This window comes from Macaca fascicularis, chromosome 5, assembly GCF_037993035.2.
Source record: "Macaca fascicularis isolate 582-1 chromosome 5, T2T-MFA8v1.1".
Taxonomy (NCBI): Eukaryota; Metazoa; Chordata; class Mammalia; order Primates; family Cercopithecidae; genus Macaca; species Macaca fascicularis.
In genome coordinates this window covers 153,154,473-153,174,326 of record NC_088379.1, presented here as the reverse complement: position 1 = coordinate 153,174,326, position 19,854 = coordinate 153,154,473, and the positions used below count along the sequence as shown (strand labels likewise).

Here is a 19,854-nt window from a genome sequence, read left to right as displayed (position 1 = left end):
ACTGGGTTATGGTATTCATGTTATAAATTAGCCATGAAGGGGCCGGGCGCGGTGGCTCAAGCCTGTAATCCCAGCACTTTGGGAGGCCGAGGCGGGTGGATCACGAGGTCAGGAGATCGAGACCATCCTGGCTAACATGGTGAAACCCCGTCTCTACTAAAAATACAAAAAACTAGCCGGGCGTGGTGGCGGGCGCCTGTAGTCCCAGCTACTCGGAGGCTGAGGCAGGAGAATGGCGTGAACCTGGGAGGCGGAGCTTGCAGTGAGCCGAGATCGCGCCACTGCACTCCAGCCTGGGCGACACAGCGCGAGACTCCGTCTCAGAAAAAATAAATAAATAAAATAAAATAAAATAAATAAATTAGCCATGAAGGATTTCATAGTATAAAAGAAAAATAGTAAAACTGTTGCCTCCCCTTATACCTCGGAAGTGCTACTGCACTTTTCTCTTGAACAAACAATAGGAGATTGTAGTACACATTTGAATGATTGACGTTTGTTTCTCGGGAACAGCCTTTTACTGATTGTGGGAAAAGGAGGTTGCCCATACTTATCTATTTTCATTCAGTTCCACTTGCTAAATAAGCACCATTATGTAACTGTTGTTATCAGACAATAGTCCTTTTTCTAGATTTTGGGTAAAGCTTGCCGGAACTGTGCCTATCATTAGAAAGAGGAAATATCTGTTCTACAGTACTGTAATATCATTATTTGTTTAATTTTATACTAAGTCTTTTAACTTTGTGCAACTCTTTTGAGTAGCAGGGATAAACTCTCCAACCTTTGGTCTTTCATTAGTATATTCTGAGTCTACTTCAAGATCTATAAAATGCAAATCATAAATGCACATCAGAGTTGTAGGTATATAAATAACATTGAAAAAACCATACAGGCAAATACATCCAAATTAATCAGAACCTGTAATTCCTAATTTATATGGAGAATTCTAGTATTTAATAGGAAGTCAACAAAATAGCACCTCACTCTTCTGGTGTCCCTCACTGCATATGCCTTCCCTCTCCTATTCCAGGAAATTTTCGGGGTCAAACATTTTAAGACTCTCATAAAGTGTTTGCAATAAGGATTCCAAGATTCTGAGTCAGGTGAAAATCTTACATTGGGCTCACTGTGCTCTGTACATTTTGGAATGATTTTAACACGTTGTAAGAGTAAGGGGGGCTTATGAATAATACTTAAATAGTACTATGGAATTTTGTAACCCAGATCATCCCATCTTTATTATGATGGTATTTTATATTAATACATAATGTGTCATACATTATATATTTGTTTAAAAATCCCTAAGTTGAAATACTTTTCCCTATTTCAGGAATTGAATTCAAAATTTCTTCAAAATTGCTTGATGTTCCTTGACTCTTGGGAACTCCAGTTTTTTTTCCCTGATAGTTGTATAACACGTGATAATATTAGTTATTTTCATTATGGTTCATATTTTTTATTACTTATAAGATAAGATTGGTGTCTGGATACCATGGCTCATGCCTGTAATCCCAGCACCTTGGGAGGCCAAGGCGGGTGGATCACCTGAGGTCAGGAGTTCGAGACCAGACTGACCAACCTGGCAAAACCCCATCTCTACTAAAAATACAAAGTTAACCAGGCTTGGTGGTGCATGCCTGTAATCCCAGCTACGTGGGGGGCTGAGGCAGGAGAGTCACTTGAAGCTGGGAGGTGGAAGTTGCAGTGAGCTGTGATCACGTCATTGCACTCCAGCCTGGGCAACAAGAGTGAAACTCTGTCTCAAAAAAAAAAAGAAAAGATAAGATTGGCTTATCTACTTTATAGTAAATTGAATTCCTCATAATGTCTTCTTTGTTTATGATTTATATTTTGGAAATAAAAATAAGCCCTTTTAGACTTAATTTTAGACCTCAACAAATTTTCTTACCCCACAAATGTATAGTAGAAAGTTTTCTTCCACCCTAACAAATCTATTTTCCTACATTTAATTTCTTACACTTATTAGAAAAATTCATCAACTTACCTGTGTACTTTAAGGTAGCCCTTTGCAACTTTGTCATAAGCAGATTTTTAATGATCTTTCCATTTAGTGTGGCTATAATTGTTTAAGTTAAAAATAGTTTTCTCTGCTTAGAAGATAAACAGTGAACTTAGATGTGTACTTTAGAATTATTTGCCCTTTATCTCTGTATTAGTCCATTTTCACACTGTTATAAAGAACTACCTGAGGCCAGGCACGGTGGCTCATGCCTGTAATCCCAGCATTTTGGGAGGCAGAGGCGAGTGGATCACCTGAGGTCAGGGGTTTGAGACCAGCCTAGCCAACATGGTAAAACCCTGTCTCTACTAAAAATACAAAAATTAGCTGGATGTGTTGGTGGGAGCCTGTAATCCCAGCTTCTCAGGAGGCTGAAATGGGAGAATCACTTGAACCTGGGAGGCGGAGATTGCAGTGAGCTGAAGCTGCGCCATTGCATTCTAGCCTGGGTAAAAGAGCGAAACTCTGTCTCAAAAAAAGAGAAAAAGATAAAAGAAAAAGCTACCTGAGACTTGGTATTGACTGAGTCAGTTAAACAGACTTAATCGACTCACAGCTCTGCATGACTGGAGGGGCCTGAGGAAACTTACAATCATGGCAGAAGGTAAAGGGGAAGCAAGGCACGTCTTACATGGCAGCAGGAGAGAGAGAGCAAGAGCAAGTGGGGAGCTGCCCAACACTTTTAAACCATCAGCTCTCATGTGAACTCACCATCAGAACAGCATAGGAGACACCACCCCCATGATCCATTCACCTCCCACCGGGTCCCTCCCTCAACCTATGGGGATTACAATTAGAGATGAGATTTGGGTGGGAGCACGGAGCCAAGCCGTATCACTCTCAAATTTATCTGTGCTATTGTTTTTCTTGAAAATACATGCCATTGTTAGGTAAATCTGCTGACTAAACCTATATACATGTGTCTTTCTAAGACTCCAGTAAATTATTTGCCATTTTTCTTTTTGAACACCATTTGTTCTTAACAGCAGATCCCGTAAAACACTATGTTTGGAAAGTTTTTGCTGCTTCTGGCTACTTGTTATTTTTATAAAGATATTATTTCTGCCCCTTTCTTTTCTCACCTGTATTACCTATCTTTTTTTTTTTTCTCATGAGCTGCCTTTTATTACCCGTCAAGCCCACTGGTTTCTCTTTTGCTGAGTGTGACGTGGCCAGGGCTGGGGTACAGTGCTCCTAGTGTGAAGCCGGCTTCTACAGACCTCAAAGTTTATCTGCCCTTGACATTGTTATCCACAATGTCCCCCAACTCCACCCTAGCTGCACCAGCTGCCTCGTCTCTTGCTCTGGAGCGTGACCCCCCTGTGCCCACTGCAGGATTGCTGTGATTCCATTGCCTGGTTTCTGATAGCCCTTTCAACTTGGAGCCTTCCCTTAAGTCATGACTTTAAGGATCTCTGTGCCCACTGGCTCTGGCTAGTTCCTAGCCTTGACCTGGTGTACCTTCTCTGCTTCTCGTTGTCTTTCTGCTTCCTGACCACCTTGCTGTCTCAGCCCTGTGTTCCTTCTCGTGTCTGTGTTGGCTCTTCTAAATTGCCTCCTGTCCCTGTGATACACTGTGCTGGGAACACAGCCAGCCCCCCTGGGGCTGACTCCCTTGTTTTTTGTAGCTCTTTGAAAATTATATTTCAGTTTGGGTAAGTTTTACTAAATTAAGAAAAAAAAAAACCCAAGATACCATCTGATTCCTTAACATTATTTTACTATATATATAAAAAAAATAGCGACCACAATCTTTAAAGCTTGGTAAATGTTGCTTAGGTATATACATGTGTGTATACACATGTGTTTTGTCACTCACATTTCAAACGATTAATCTCTGTCTCCCAAAGAGTGAATATTCTATATACATTGTTTCAAGCACAAGAAAGAGAATATTGCCTTAGATTTCAAAATCTTTATCTTAAATAGGCATTGATGGTACAGTTTTAATAGAGGAAGATATTATGTCCTTGAAATCTAGTCAAAACATCTAGCAGTCCTAATTTCATGTTCAAATGGCATTGAAATCAAACATAGGAGATTTCATCCATCTGACTTTAGGTATTTCCATTTAATAAAATGGGGGGAGAAAGGCCAGGCTCACTCATATCTTTGTGGTGGGTGGTCAGGTGGTATTGATGACTGTCCTTCTTTTTCTCATCTGGCCCCAGTACATGGCAGGAAGACATTTGAAGCAAGACGGATCACAGTGACTTCACTATTTCTTGCCTTCTTGCAGTTAAAACCAAAGAAGCAGGCTACTTCAACTTCTTTATCATTTTCTATCACTATTTATAGGTATACTGAAGTCTTTTCCTTTTTTTGCAAACGCCAGTGGAACTACTTACTTCTGACCCCTAAACAATATCATGTTTGCTTTGATATGTATCCCATTTGCCTTGTTTTCAAAACCTTTTTCATCTTTTCTCAGACCTGCGCCAAAGACAAAAGCCTAACTCTTATTTTAAAAACTTCTGAAAAAAACATCCGTAATTGCTTTTAAGAGTGTTAGGCAAAAGATGAAAGTTATTTTGGTATACTTAACAATTGCCATTTTTAAGTACAAATTTTTGTAACCTTGGAAAATACTTAAATTGAGCATTAAAGCCAGTAGTAAAACTATGGATGCCTTTTTATTTGAAGGACTACCGCACGTCACTGAAGGCAAGAAAAGACTGGAATATAGACTTAAATAAATTCCCGGGGTTCTCTCACACACTTATACACACACACCACAGGCTTAAATAATAAAGGTATCTAATTCAATCCTCACTCAGTACTCCTGAGAGCACTTTCTTAAATCTACATGGTTTTTATCTCATTTATAAGAAATAGAAGTTACACTGAGTTAACTGAATTTGGAACTTCCAGCTTGATTTTTCTTGCTTTCAAGAAAAGCTATTTTAAACAGGCTTGATATATTTTTGTAAGAGTGAGGAGGTATTGCGAAATTGTCCTAGAAGTTAATGTATATATTAATATTCCTTTACTTTCCAGTAGGGATTTGTCTGCAGACTCCCACCACCCCTTGCTATTCCCTGGTGCTGGAATATGAGTTCTAAGTATCAGGATTTTTGTGTATTTTGTTAGTTAATACATATCAAGAGACCTAGAACAGTGCCTGGTATACATTAGTTGCTTAGTAGTTATGTCGAATAAATGAATAGAGGGAGAAGATAACTGTTTCAATAACTGCTTATTGCTCATAATATATAATCTACAGGCTTAGGTGGATATTTGGAAGTAACTATCGTTATTCTTTAATACCAGGACAGCAACAGAAATCTAGTGAGGAGGGAGGTACTAGCTAGCTAATGAACTAGCTAGAAAGAAGCCAGGCCCTGATTAGCTCTTTCTTCTTCCACTCCAACCACTGGCAAATATCTAAATAGTCCTTTTAATTTAAATTAAATATTTAAGTAATTTTAATATCTTTTCTAATAAGGGCCAGGTATCCCACGACTCCCCTAATAGTGATAGATTTTTTTCTCAAAGCCAAAATATATATGAGGGGAGGATGTGGGTAGGTGGAAAGGGGACAGAGATAGAGAAAGGTAGAGTATTTGGTAGTTTTTGCTTTTTTTTTTTTTTTTTTAATTTTCCTTAAATGTAGAGTAGAGTGCAAGGCATCTAGAAAAGGTGGTGGCTAAGGAAATACTATATTTTTATGTACTTTCGTGTGGCCACATGGAGCAGCACTGGTTCACTCTGCAACGAAAATCTTAGTGGCCAAGAAACAGCCTTTCTGAAACCTTAGGCTTCAAATATTTGTGGAGGGAGGAAGTCAAAGAAACAGCCCCAAACTTCAAACCCTGAGAAAAACAAAGACCCAAAGAAAGTACTCAGGATTCCTTCATTGTTCTGGTCATGCCAAGTCAGGAAATGAGCATTCAGTTTGGCTTATTAAAATCATTTTTAAAGTAGAATTTTCCCTTGAAAAGTGGAAACAGTGAAATGGATCAGAAAAAAATAGCAAAGCATATGAAAATAATAACAACAATAAGAATTTTAAAAATAACAGCTCAAATTTGTGGAGAATGTGGTCATGGAAGGGAACTCTGCTGTCTGGGAGTGGAAGAAGCAGTTTCCAACTTCGCTTCCATACTTTAATGTTTACCCTTGAAGACCTATGGCCACCACACTTAGTAGAGTACTATTGCCCACATAATAGTAAAGAATAATTTTTATCTAATTGGAAATGCTATCCTATAGCAGAATCTGGTTTTATTAAAGCCAGAGGTCAGAAATGTGTTGAAATGAACCATAAGAAATTCCTGATTTTGCAATCAGGATTTGAAAACAGGTAGAAAACAACTATTTCCTATGGCAGCTCAGTTAAAAGTGAGCATAGGAAACCGTTGTTGGAACCATACAGCATTGATTCATCTGTCCTGAAGTATATTGGGGCTTGACTAGAAAAGGTGGCTCTGAATTTCTTTGCAGAGTCAGTCATCCAAACTACTGACTAGTGCCCTATGGTTGCTCTTATTTAAAACCTTTGCTGTTTTCTGCTGGGGGAATTCTTAGTGAAAAAATACCCGAAGACTTCACTGATGATTCAGAAACTGAAATGTTAAAGAATGGATTTATTTGAGACCATTCTTTGATGTCATCTTAAGATACCATTTTAAATATTTTGAGGAGTGGTAATTCCGCTAAAAGTCAGATAGTAGGTTTGAAATAAATATAGCATGGTGTCATGTCAGCAAAGGCACTATAACATTGCCATTATTTGTCATTAATGACTGTGAAGTATTTATAGATTTTTAGAATGAGCTTCTGGAAACATTCTCATGTAAATTTCTGAAATAATAAAAGATATCCTTTTGTCCTTTGTGGAAGAACTTACTGTGAGAGAAGTAGAAGAGAGGGTGCAAGTGGACCGATGGAACAGTGTCTGTGATCTTGTGTCTCAGTCACCCACAGCGTCAGGTGGATTGAGAGGGCAGTAACAAGGGCAAGGAAAATGATTATTTCTACAACGTGAGGAAAAACACTGGGGAAAAAGATGTTTGAAGCTTTGATTTGTTAATTAAATTTATAGAAAGAAGCCATATTTTGTTGCTGAGAAAAGTCAGCATGATGAAACACTTTTTACATCAACTTTTTGAAAATGTGGTAAGCAAAAAAAAAAAAAAAAAAAAAAAATGCTGAAATCAGTAACTTCTAAATAACTTGTGTTCAAGATTCACATTAGATCTGGTACCTATCAGTTCTCAGAGTCTCATGCCATCTGTGTCAGCATCTAAGTCTGTATCTTAATGTAAGAATAATATTACAGGGGAAGAAGTTAAATTATGTCACATACACAGGTGTACCTATACAATCTTTTTCAAAAGGGAAGCCACTGTATTTATGAGTAAAAACACTCAAGCATTTAGTAGTCATTTTCTTAAAATGTACGTTGTACTAATCTACAGATGAGGCAGTAAGTTCATGATTCCTTCCCTGAGGATTCTGAATAACTTATAATAAGTATAAGTACACTCACACATGCCACACATTGCAGAGGCAAATAAATTGTGCTTACAAGTGTTTTTGTTTGTTTGTTTTTGTTGTTTGTTGTACATAGATACAGTCATTGTATCAGCAACCACTGATTGGCATATGCATGCTCAGTAAATGTTTCTGGAGATGATTTGATATTAGATCTTTTTAGAGACTCTGTATATGCTGAAGTGCATACTATTGGGTATGGTTTTATGACAAAGACAACTTCCCTGAGTGTGGAAAATCCTTAACAGAAAAGATGTGGAGTGATTTTTTTACTTTAATATGGTTTACATATGCATCTTATACATGTGCAGATATGCTTAAAAACTACCATCGGTACGGTCAACAGTATCAACAATGACCACATCCCCATGCTCAGCCTTCAGTCTTGTCCTCTTGTTGGCAGTTGACACTACACACGGTGTAGTGTCACAGATGCTTTTTCCTCCCTTTGATTCCCAGATTCTACCTTATCTGGCTCCTCCATTTGGACTTTTCTTCCTCAGGTTTGTTAGCAAGCTCTTCTTTCCCTGCCTAACCAGAAATGTTGATTTTTTGTAGATTTCTATCTAGGATCTTCTCTACTCCTTACTCTTCAGCCTTTGGGCAGGCTCAGTCAGTCATTGTTCCACAAAAAGAACATGGAGTCCTTACTCTCTGAGGACAACCTGTCTTTTAAGTTACATTGCAACCTTTTTCTTGTTGAACATGTTTTTCAAGCTTGCCCTGTCCAATGGTCCCTGGATTTTTCAGTTCACTAGGCCTTTATTCATTCATTGTCTCTATTGTGCATATTAAAAGTTGTAATCAGTCACTTAATTATATCTTTTAACATGGTAGATTTTTAAAGCTATTTCTTCATTTTCCATGCCACATTGTTGGTTGCTTACCAGATATTTCAACTCTTTGTCCTAGAATCATTAACACCTAATCTCAGGTTACAGACCCTCGATGATTTGGACCATTTTCCATGGTTGTCTCTAAGGCACAGCTCCTTGAGTTTTGGATCTCAGTGTGTTTGCCATCATCTGCAGTTGGCATAATTTTTTCTTGACCCACCTCCAATTTTACCTTGCTCCAGTACCCCAAACAAAAAAGTAAATTGTGGAAGACTAATTATCATCACTGTGCTTTAAATTATTTTCCAAGGTATTTTTAATTATTTTCCAAAGTATTTATGTCCTCAAATTTTCTCAGTTTAGCTGTAACTTTATTCAGACAGCTCAGGTTGTAAGGTGTGCATCAATTCGTTAATTCCTATCTGTAGTGCATTATGAATCATGGCTTGAGAGGATGAACCTTATCTAGTTAGGAAGTATCTTCCAAAACATAAATGATTCATTTGTCAGCAAAGATAATAATATCATAAAAGAAAATATAACATGAAACAGCTCTCAAATATTCCCCCTAAATAATGAGAATATTAGAAGGAGTTACTTCAGGTTAAATATTGTGACTCAAGGCCAGGCACAGTGGCTCACACCTATAATCCTAGCACTTTGGGAGGCTGAGGTGGGTGGATCACAAGGTCAGGAGTTCAAGATCAGCCTGACCAAGATGGTGAAACTTCATCTCTACTAAAAATCCAAAACAATTAGCCGGGCGTGGTGGTGGGTGCCTGTAATCCCAGCTACTCAGGAGGCTGAGGCAGAGAATCGCTTGAACTTGGGAGGTGGAGGTTACAGTGAGCTGAGATTGCACCACTGCACTCCAGCCTGGGCAACAGAGCGAGACTCCATCTCAAAAAAAAAAAAAAATGTGACTCAAAATATAAGCTTTTCAAAACAAAAGGAAACTAAGCAAAGAGGTTTTAAAGTATATTTTAAGTGTATTGAAAATAATAATTTCAGTAAAACAGTTGTTAAAGGTTGATTTATGTTTGTTAAATGTATTTTTAAAAACATTGATGGTTTCCAAATCCTTCCGTTTCTTAGATTTAGTGTTCTGTATATAAAAGAGTATATATTTGAATCTTAATAATTATTTATCTTAATGATAAAATGTGGCTGTTCCCAACCTATACACTGCAGACACCAGGAGAGCCAGAATTCTTACGAGAAATGTTGAAATCCGTATGCACACAAAGTTCTGTTTACTGTATACAGCAAACAAACAATTGTGGTACTATTTTAAATTATTTTTTAAAAAACCCTTTCTTCTGCTTACCATTGTTTTACAAATTAAAAGCCATACAGAAAAATATAATACAGAATGGTAGAATTACCTGTAGGTCCACTATTACGGCAGCCACCATTAAGAACTATAGATCTAGCTGGGTGTTGTGGCACGTGCCTGTAGTCCCAGCTCCTCGGGAGGCTGAGGTGGAGGATCCCAGGAGCCCAGGAAATCTAATTCAGCCTGGGCAACATAGCAAGACCTTGTCTCTTTAAAAAAATAAAAATAAAAAAAACAATTATAGATTGAATGATAATACTAATTAATCATAGTCAGAATTTAAATAACACTCTTTGTCAGACACTGTTGTAAGTGTTCTTGAATAAATTGAGTCATTTAATCTAAAACTGCAATATGGTAAGACCTTTGCTATCACTACCTAACAGATAAGGAAATTGTGGCACACAGTTAATAAACCTGACGTAAACGGCTCTTAGTTTATCCTATGGGTAGACTATAATTCTTTTATCTACAAAAATAGGAACATGTCATCCTCTATATATTGTTCTGCAACTATCACGTCCAAAAGAAATTCCCCATAACTCTCCAAACTGCTCTTCCCCCCATCTTAGATACCAGTTAATAATGTCGCCATCCAGTATTTCTGCAAGTCCTGTTGGTACTGTCTACTTTAACACAATTTCTCTGAATTAGCCACTTCTCACTGTCTTTACTGCTTTCACCCTACTTCACACCATTATTATCTCCTGCCTGGACAATTGCAGAAGCTTCTTTAGCTGGTCTGCCCATGTCCAAGGTCACCCACTTCTGCAGTCCATTCTCCACCCAACAGCCACAGTAAGATTTTAAAATGTTAATCAGATCATGTGACCTGACTCCTTAAAACATTCCAGAGTTCACAGCACTGTGATGGCATGCAGGATAATAGTCTGCCTCTTTAGCCTTCCAAAGCCATGGGATCCAGCCCCAGCATCTTCTTGGACCTCACATCGTACACCCTCTCATCTTTTCTTCCTCATCGTTGACTACATTTTGGCCCCATTGCCCTCATTTTTCTCTCTGGAATGTGTTGCATTCATTCCTGTCTCAGAGACTTTGCACTTGCCTTTACCTTTGTTTAGCATCTTCACGTGGCTGACTACTCTGTCATTTCAGTATCACCAAAGAAAGAGACCTTCTGGGCCAGGCGCGATGGTTTACGCCTGTAATCCCAGCATGTTGGGAGGCCGAGGTCAGCAGATCACAAGGTCAAGAGATCGAGACCATCCTGGCCAACGTGGTGAAACCCTATCTCTACTAAAAATACAAAAATTAGCTGGGCGTGGTGGCAGGTGCCTGTAGTCCCAGCTGCTCTAGAGGCTGAGGCAGGAGAATCGCTTGAACCTGGGAGGTGGAGGTTGCAGTGAGCCAAGATCACACCACTGCACTCCAGCCTGCAGCAGAGCCAGACTCTGTCTCAAGAAAAAAAAAAAAAAAAGAGGCCTTCCGAAGCTATCTAATGGATCCTGTCTCCCCCACCCTCCCTATCTGATCTCAGTTTCTGTCATTTTCTTCATAGTACTTCCCTCTCTCTGAAATTATTTGTTTACTTCTGTATTGTCCCTCTGTTCGCCATGACTATAGAAGTTTGATGAGGATAAAGACTTTCTCCTTCTAGTTTTTTCTGAGTGCCTAGAACAGTGGGGCCCACAGTAGACTTTCAATACTTGGCCTAGTTAATGAATAATGTAAACACACCAGCTTGTTCAGATCAGTATGTGAGGATGTTTCCTGATCTGCTGTTTGTATGGTCCTCCCAATTCTCACTGTGCTCTAAGATAGGTGAATGAATGTTTGAATTGATTACATATGGAAACACAGAAAACATTCTAGCTGGCGGTGGTGGTGGTAGAAGCTTTTATCTGATTAAGTAATAGTATAAAAGATAGGTATGTTTAATTCATATTGAGTGAGTTTAAAAAATAAGACTACTTTTTATATGAAGAATTTCTAATCACTGAAAGTGGATCAGTCACTACTGTGTTGTTACGAAATTACTGTAAGGATGGGAAAGATAGTTTTACATATGATAATTCCTGGCAGTGCCTTAGAGATTTTCAGTGAGCCAATTTCTCCAGGCATTTTTTGCTTTGTAAAAAATCATTTTTTTTTCTTACATAGCTTCTTGTTACTTCTCCCCAAGCACCATCCTTTTGGGGAAGAACATAACGCACTAAGTGTTTTTGATGATTGACTAGTGTATTTCCTCCTGACAGTCACCAAAATCAGTATAAACCTTTGGTTAATCTTTTCTATCTCTTTACTGAGTCATTAGAAGGAGTATATTTAGTATTGAAAATAGTTGCAGCTTGCTTGTGTTTCCCTAAGAGAAATACTGTCTTTACAAATGGAAATATAATGTTCACTCATTTCTGCCTGTATAATATTTTAACAGTTGTATAAAACCCTCTGAACTACCTTTGCTGATGATAAACTTCTTTCTGTGAACAATGTTTCTTTGACTATTAACCCCCAAAATGATGAGTTTGGGTAGTTTTTTCTAACTCTTCAATATTAAAATGGTTTGGAGGGATGTAGAATACCATCTATGGCTTACATTTATTCAGACATTTTAACCAAAATCAGCAGCACAGATACTATATCAATGTAAAAAAGATTTTAAGTGTTATATAATTAGCTGATTTAGAAAGAATAATATTTTGTTACATTTTTTATGTTTGATCCAGATCAAACAATGTTTACTGGTTTTCAGAATACATTGTTTTTCATTTGAGTTTGCAACTCAGTTTGAATTAAACTTGATCAGGACATGCTATTCCATTTATTTTTATACTTTTATCTTAAAAGGATATCTTGAAAAGGATCTTAGCTATCATCTGTTGAACCTCTTTTTCTGAGAATTATGGCCCAGAGAGGAGAGGTGATTTTGCAAAGGTTTCACCAGTTAATGGTGGAGCTAGAACTAGAGCCCAGGCCTCCTTACTGAGCCTCCATTCCTGTCTTTGATTCCTGCGTGTTTGGCCCTCAGTTTGGGCTTTACATCCTATGTGTAGATGTTTGGTAAATTTATTATACTCTGAAGTTGAATTTTGACATACAAATCACTAAACATGCTTTGTATTTTGAAGGCATTCAGTGTCTAAGAAGAAAGTGAGTTCAAGATCTGTGAGCCCTCTCTCCCTCTCTCTTTTGTGATGTGTATCATCTAAATGTGTTCCTTCAAACTGGATGCATACAATTTTCCAACCGTGTGCCATCTTTTGGTTTCAGAGATAAACACGTGATAGTGTTTCAATAGAGACTAGAGTTTTCCAAACCCATCTATTTTTGCGGCCTGTCTCTTGTGTTAATAATGCATATATTTGCAAGACAGCTAGCTGAGCTTTTGACAATAGTCTGTCCCTGGATTCTTTTTTTTCCTCTGTGCAAAGCTAAATGAACCATATGGGAATTGAGCTGATAACCTTGGCCTCATTAATTTACCTTCTGTAAAATTGCCTTTTGTAAATTATGTTCTACTCTAATGAGATTAGGAGTGCGATTTCATTCACTCAATAAATAGTACCAACACTGAACTAATGGCATTGGGAACACAGAGATGCATACAATAAAATTTTTGCCCTCAAAGGATTAGGATAAGTGCACAGGTCACTAATATAAGAGCAAGAGTGGTAACTGCTGAAGGAGAAGGATTAGCAAAACGTGAAGGAGTTAGGAGAAGGGAGAGTGGTACTTCGTGCTGGGGGAACATCAGGACCCTTTAATGATGGACAGGGTTCCCAGTGGGAGTGAGGGAGAGGAAATACTAGGTCCTGTAAATGGTGGTTGACCAGAACACTTCAACAGGGATGTTGGTATGTGCTGAGCATAAGGTTAAGCATTATTAGACCCTGAAGGAGAAGGCTGATAGTAGGGAGAAAGATTTTAAGTGTCCTACTAAGGTTTTTATTTGTAGTGGCATTCAGAAGGGATGATTGAAGATTTCTAAGCATAGAAGTGATACAGTCAGAACCTTTATCTTCAGATTCATTTGTCAGCAGTCACTGTAGAATGAGCTGGAAGGAAAAGCTAGAGTTATGGAAGAACCTTTGGGAAGTAACAAGGGTCTGAACCAGTGTTACCAACAGTGGGATGCAGAGAAGCTATGTGAGAGTTTGCAAAGCTGGACTGAGCAGGGCGTGGTGGTAACTGATTAGATTGGATAGTTGAGGGAAGAGTACAAGGTTTGAACCTGGGTAACTAGCAGATGGCAGTACTCTTTCACAACGTCAAAATCTGGAAAAAGAAAGTAAATATTGTTTTGAGCATGGTATTCTCAAGAAGCTAATAAGGCAGACTTGAAATTGGAACACGGGGGAGAGGTTGGAGCTGGCTGTAAAGATTTGGAAAGTCATTCACCAAGCGATCTGTTTGAAGCTAGGATTGTGGATGAGATCATTAAGGGATAGAGTATAGAAATAAGAAAAAAGGAATGAATGAATAAGGGTCATTCTGGCAGGGGCTGGCAGGGAATAAGGGTGGTCGGAGCGGGGAACGGAGCTAAGAGAAACCAGAAGATCAGCTAGGAAGCTTCTGCAGAACCCCAGGTAAGAGGTGTTGACAGCTCAAAGTAGATGGTGCTGGAGGAGTTTTTGGAGATTGATCAGAATCTGAATACGTTCTGTGGATAAAATGAATAAAATTTAACAGATTCAGGGCTGGGAGTGTTGTGTGAGAGAAAGAGAAGAGTCAGAGATGAGTCCGTGCTTTTTGGCCCAAGCAACTGGAAGGAAAGAGTTGTTGTATTAGTTTGCTAGGGATGCCATAACAAAGTACTACAGACCAGGTGGCTTAAGCTATGGAAATTTATTGTCTCTCAGTTTTGGAGGCTAGAGATTGAAGATTGGTTGGTGTGTTCCTTCTGAGGGCAGTGATAAAGAATCCCATTTCTCTCACCTAGCTTCCAGTGGTCTGCTGACAATTGTTGGTGTCCCTTGGCATGCAGAAGCATCCCATGATCTCTGCCTTAATCTAAACATCGTGTCCTCCTCATACAGGTGTCTGTGTTCCAATTTCCCCTGCATATAATAACATCAGTCGTATTGGATTAGGGGTCCACCCCATTCCAGTATGACCTCATCTTAACTAATTACATCTGCACAACCCTAATCCCAAAAGTCACATTACAAGGTACTAAGGGATAGGACTTCAACATATGAGTTTTGGGGAAACACAATTCCACCCATAGTAGTTGCCATTAACTGAGAAGAGGATATCTGTGAAATGAACATGTTTGGAGGCAGGGAAAGAGCCGCAAAGTTTTGCCCATGTTAAAGTTGAGGTGCGTGTTAGACACCCAAGTGGAGATACCAAGTGGGCAGTTGAATAAATGGGTCTGAAATTCCAGGGAGGGGTCTGGGCTAGAGATAAATATTTGGAAGTCGCCAGCGTATTGGTGATACTGAAAGCCAAGAGACTAGATGAGATCAGCAAGAAAGTAAGGTGGGATAGAAAAAGAGGAGAGTTCCAAAGACTGAAGCTAAGATCCCAATAAAATAGTACTGGGATCAAGGCCCACAGAAATGTTGAATAAAAATCCCATGTATGCTTGTAGTTGTGAAAAAGCAATTACGTTTTCATGATGATTTAAGTTATGTTCTAAATATTTACAAAGCCGTGGCATTTTCTTGTGAAGTGTAAGACGAGTCAGACAGGGTATGGATTGAGTTTTACTAGCTAATATGTTGAAGAAGTTACTGGTGCTGAAATGGAATGTTTTGAATGCCATAAAGAAGTCAAAGGATACCATTAAAAATAATAAAGAGCACTTTTCTCAGAAGGAGAAACAACTTTGGGGAACATTATTTCAGTCCTTGATTTAAGAAGTCATTTTCTACAACGGCAGTCATGCTCTAAGCAGCTGTATAGCTTGTTCTTTCATCTGTTTTTGGTGAGAGTATACTTCGAAATACTTTAAACAAATATTAACGCAATATTATCACATTTTAGCAGACTTGAAAAATAGAGAAATCTTCACTGTAACATAACCATTTTAGTCTTTTCATTGTCATTTTTCCATGTTTCTCCTGTTTGGCATGGAGGCAAAAGCTTTGACAGCAAGGTGATAAAAGTGACATACAGCAACTCTACCCAAAGTTTTCTGAGCCCATCCAGATCCCATTTCTCTGAGCCACTGCACACCCTTCCGCCTCTGCCCCCTTTCTTACTCTGGCTCTCACCTAGTCATGCTTCAAAACTCAGGTTAGCTGACACATTTGAGGAAGTGTTTTGTAATTCCTTTATTCACAGTGTGCTTCCCCCGTTACCCTGCACCATAGCGCTTACCATAATGCACCATAGCACTTTCCCCAGTTCTACTTTATGAAGTGTTGCTACTGGATCTTCATAATGGTTTATGCCCCCACCAACTTGGAGGGCAGAGACTGGATTTTTGTATTTTTTTTTCCCTTGGCATCTTGCACAGAACCTGCAGGTAAATATTCAAGAAATGTATGTGGACTGCAAATTGAAAAATCAACGTGTTTGCCTGCCTGGTACATATCTAAACTGTCAGTGAATTGTGATTCCTTATCAGAAGTTAAAACATTTTGTTTAGGGAGTGTCATCAAGTAACACAGTACTATATAATATATCTTGAGAAGATTCCCCTTAAAAAGTATTCAAACAGAGCCTAAAGGGTTACATTTGTCCCTAAAATCTGTTTCCCAGAGAGCCCTTCAGTTTCTTACCATGAAACATACCTGAGATATTTACCCTATTTGGCTTTTTGTTTTATTATTGGCTGTGTCCCTTCAAATTAGTAAGCAAAATGAAGTAATTAGAACACATCTATATAAGATAACATGAAAAAATGCGGGAGCTTAGAGGGATAAAACTGCTGGCAGTTGAGACAAGATAAATTTTTTTTTAAATTAGTGGATTATTTTGGAAAGGGGAGGTTTAAAAAATTTTTGGCATAATTGAAATATATAATGTGAGTCTGAAGAGTCTTGAGTAATATTATTATTGCTCTTTGATGCAGAAACAAAAGGCCAGCAAATACGTCCCTGATGACTTGGTTCAAGATTCTTTGCACTGCCCACTTAAAGTGCAAATAATGTGATTTTCTGGTAAACCTTCTCCAAAAATAGGAAAAGAAGGAAAGAAGTTTACATTTGATTATTTCTTATTTCTCAGTACTGATAAGAGGCTTTGCTCTACAATAGCCTTGATAGCATTGCTCCATTCATATCAGGTTTTACCTTTATTTTGCTAAGTCATGTAGTATGTGACTATTACATACTGAATTCTTGTCTGGAACCATGATTATTGACAAATTTTGAGCTAAGCTGTGCAGCATGTTAAATGTGCCTTTACAGTGTAGTTATTTAAATCTCAATTTCTTTCCCCAGCTCTACTTTACGAAGTGTTTCTACCGGATCTTCAAGACCTTCAAAAATATGTTTGGTGTGTGGGGATGAGGCTTCAGGATGTCATTATGGGGTAGTCACCTGTGGCAGCTGCAAAGTTTTCTTCAAAAGAGCAGTGGAAGGTAAATGTTCATGTGGGTGTTCCTTTTACATATTTTTTCCTAGTATGTAGTTTACTTGTACAGCTAATGCTATAGCATTATTGGGAATTCTTCAAAAAGAATTTTGATTTCATCTGTCAGTGATAAACAGTAATAGTGCCTTATATAAAAACCACCTGGAGATTTTCCGCAGAGCAATATTTAATGAGCAGAATTTGAAATTCTGAGCAAGGATCAACCAAAGAGGTTTTTTTGTTGTTGTTTGTCACAGTTTGTTTTTCAGTAAGACTCAGAAAAATAATTCCGTGTCATCGTAAATTTAATTTGTGTGATCTGGAATAGCAGTTTTACTAGGCACACACAGAATACATGATTTCTGCCTTTTCTGGGTTTCTGTATGAATATGTGTTTGTGGCAAATTAAAACATTAATATCAGAATCAAGTCTGTGATTTGTGTTCCATACAGAATAATTTCATTTACCAGCTGGTTCAAGCCCCAGGTCCCTGTGTGAGTCCCACCTTTATTCCTCCTGAAAGTTTCCAAATGAGCATGTTAAATGAAAAACCTGACTGAGATTCACTATGCATAGTTAGGCTAGCTTTTGCTTCTGACCCAAGATTGTACTCCTTAAGGAGAAATTGTCTTTAATTTATTTTTACCTTTCCCCATCCTCACTTATAAGCAGTTAGTTACCATCAGCCTTAGACCAGATGGTTTTATTGATATTGAAAACTGTGTCTGGTGAAAGTGTCGAATTTTTGCGATTAGTAAAAGATTCATTGTGTAATAGACAATTACATTCACTAAGGGGCTCCGCATGAAGACTCCCTAAGGTTTATTTCTGAGGGAAGTTTTCTTAGAGATGATTTGGTGCTTCAGAGGCTTAAACATAAGTGACTTGAATGTTTTCCCTCTGTTTTGCCAGAGATCACAAGGTCGTATCTTTAGTTGTGGAATGAAAAAGTTAATCAAATAATTATTCTTTCTCTTGAGATTGATTTTTGCCTTAATTGATATTACATGATTTTTACATTATTTACACTATTAATTATTTGGTGGTCCTCAAACCTAGCATTGAATTGGTAGAAGGAGCTCAGTAATTATTTCTCAGGATTATGAGCTCTTGGTTACAGGTGATAGAAAATTCAGCAAACTGACTGAAGCAGCATTGGAAATGCATTGGCCCACACACTGGAAAGTCCTAGTGTATGCTTGGCTTCAGGCAAGCCATGGTCTTAAGCCAGGTCGTTAGAACTCAGTCCCGCTTGCTCAGTCGCTTGGTTTTGTTCTGGCTCTGTTCTCATGCACGTTCTCTCGTGGTGCTGAGACAGCTACCAGACCTCCATTAAAAAGAGGTTTTCTGTTCCTAGCAATTCCTATAAAAGCTCCCAGTGGAATCTCCTCAGATTGAACTTGGCTCACGTGCCCACCTCTGCCCCAGTGCCTGTGGCTGGAAAATGTAGTAATCAGATAGGCTGGTTCTGGCTGGAGTTGGACAACCTGAACCATCTAGACCGAGAATGGGGAAGGACGTTTCCCTTAGGAAAATGTGGGTTCTGTTACCAGAGGCCAATTTTTCAAAAAGTAGGAAAAATAAATTTGCACACTGCTGAAGTCAGTTTGCTTTTGTAAGGCTTCTCCTGCCTTCTTCTCTCTTTCCTTAATTATATGATTGGTTCAGTAGAAGATAAATAGGTGAAATTTACATCGGGCACCTTTCTCAGGCCACTTTGTGCTTTCCAATATAAGAATCTGCCTTTCTGGCTCACTTAATTAGTAAACAAAGTAAGTGGTATGTCAAAATAAAGTGACGTGGAGAAGAGCATTTTGGAGCAGGCAGTTGGCCAGCTGGCTCTACCTATAGATCCACCTTCATGTCAGAACCCACATTTTGGCTATTTGTAGAGTCTGCCCCTTCACTACTTCTGAAGCAAAAGGTTTTCTAGAAGTTCTTGCTTAGTTTTTCTTGTTTTAAGTAGTTTCTGTGGAATTACCTAGGGAATTGTTTTTATAACTCAGTTACAAACATACAAAAACCTAAATGCAGGTGTAACTTTTTCCTTCATTGGAAAGCTGATGGTCCATGGATAATGAAACTTGGTAAATGCTTCACATATATATATATATATATACATATATATATATATATATATGTATGTGTATATATATATACACATACACACACACTTTAAGTTCTAGGATACATGTGCACAACGTGCAGGTTTGTTACATATGTATACATGTGCCATGTTGGTGTGCTGTAACCATTAACTCGTCATTTACATTAGGTATATCTCATAATGCTATCCCTCCCCCCGTCCCCTCCCCACAATAGGCCCTGGTGTGTGATGTTCCCCTTCCTGTGTCCAGGTGATCTCATTGTTCAATTCCCACCTATGAGTGAGAACATGCGGTGTTTGGTTTTCTGTTCTTGCGATAGTTTGCTGAGAATGATGGTTTCCAGCTGCATCCATGTCCCTACAAAGGACACGAACTCATCCTTTTTTTATGGCTGCATAGTATTCCATGGTGTATATGTGCCACATTTTCTTAATCCAGTCTGTCACTGATGGACATTTGGGTTGATTCCAAGTCTTTGCTATTGTGAATAGTGCCGCAATAAACATACGTGTGCATGTGTCTTTATAGCAGCATGACTTATAATCCTTTGGGTATATCCCCAGTAATGGGTT

General features: G+C 38.5%; 1 protein-coding gene across 8 annotated transcripts in view; it reads left to right on the top strand.

The window, feature by feature from the left end:
* Window positions 1-19,854, top strand: part of NR3C2 (nuclear receptor subfamily 3 group C member 2) — a 365,999-nt gene that overhangs the window by 163,522 nt on the left and 182,623 nt on the right. For 4 of the 8 annotated variants that reach the window (XM_074040565.1, XM_074040564.1, XM_005556042.4 and 1 more), the window contains exon 3: window positions 17,041-17,180. In XM_074040565.1, the coding sequence (XP_073896666.1) occupies window positions 17,041-17,180 (140 nt within the window). Of the gene's footprint in view, window positions 1-17,040; window positions 17,193-19,854 lie in introns of all 8 variants that reach the window. The other 4 variants (XM_015450892.3, XM_015450891.4, XM_015450890.3 and 1 more) reach the window with 1 other exon arrangement.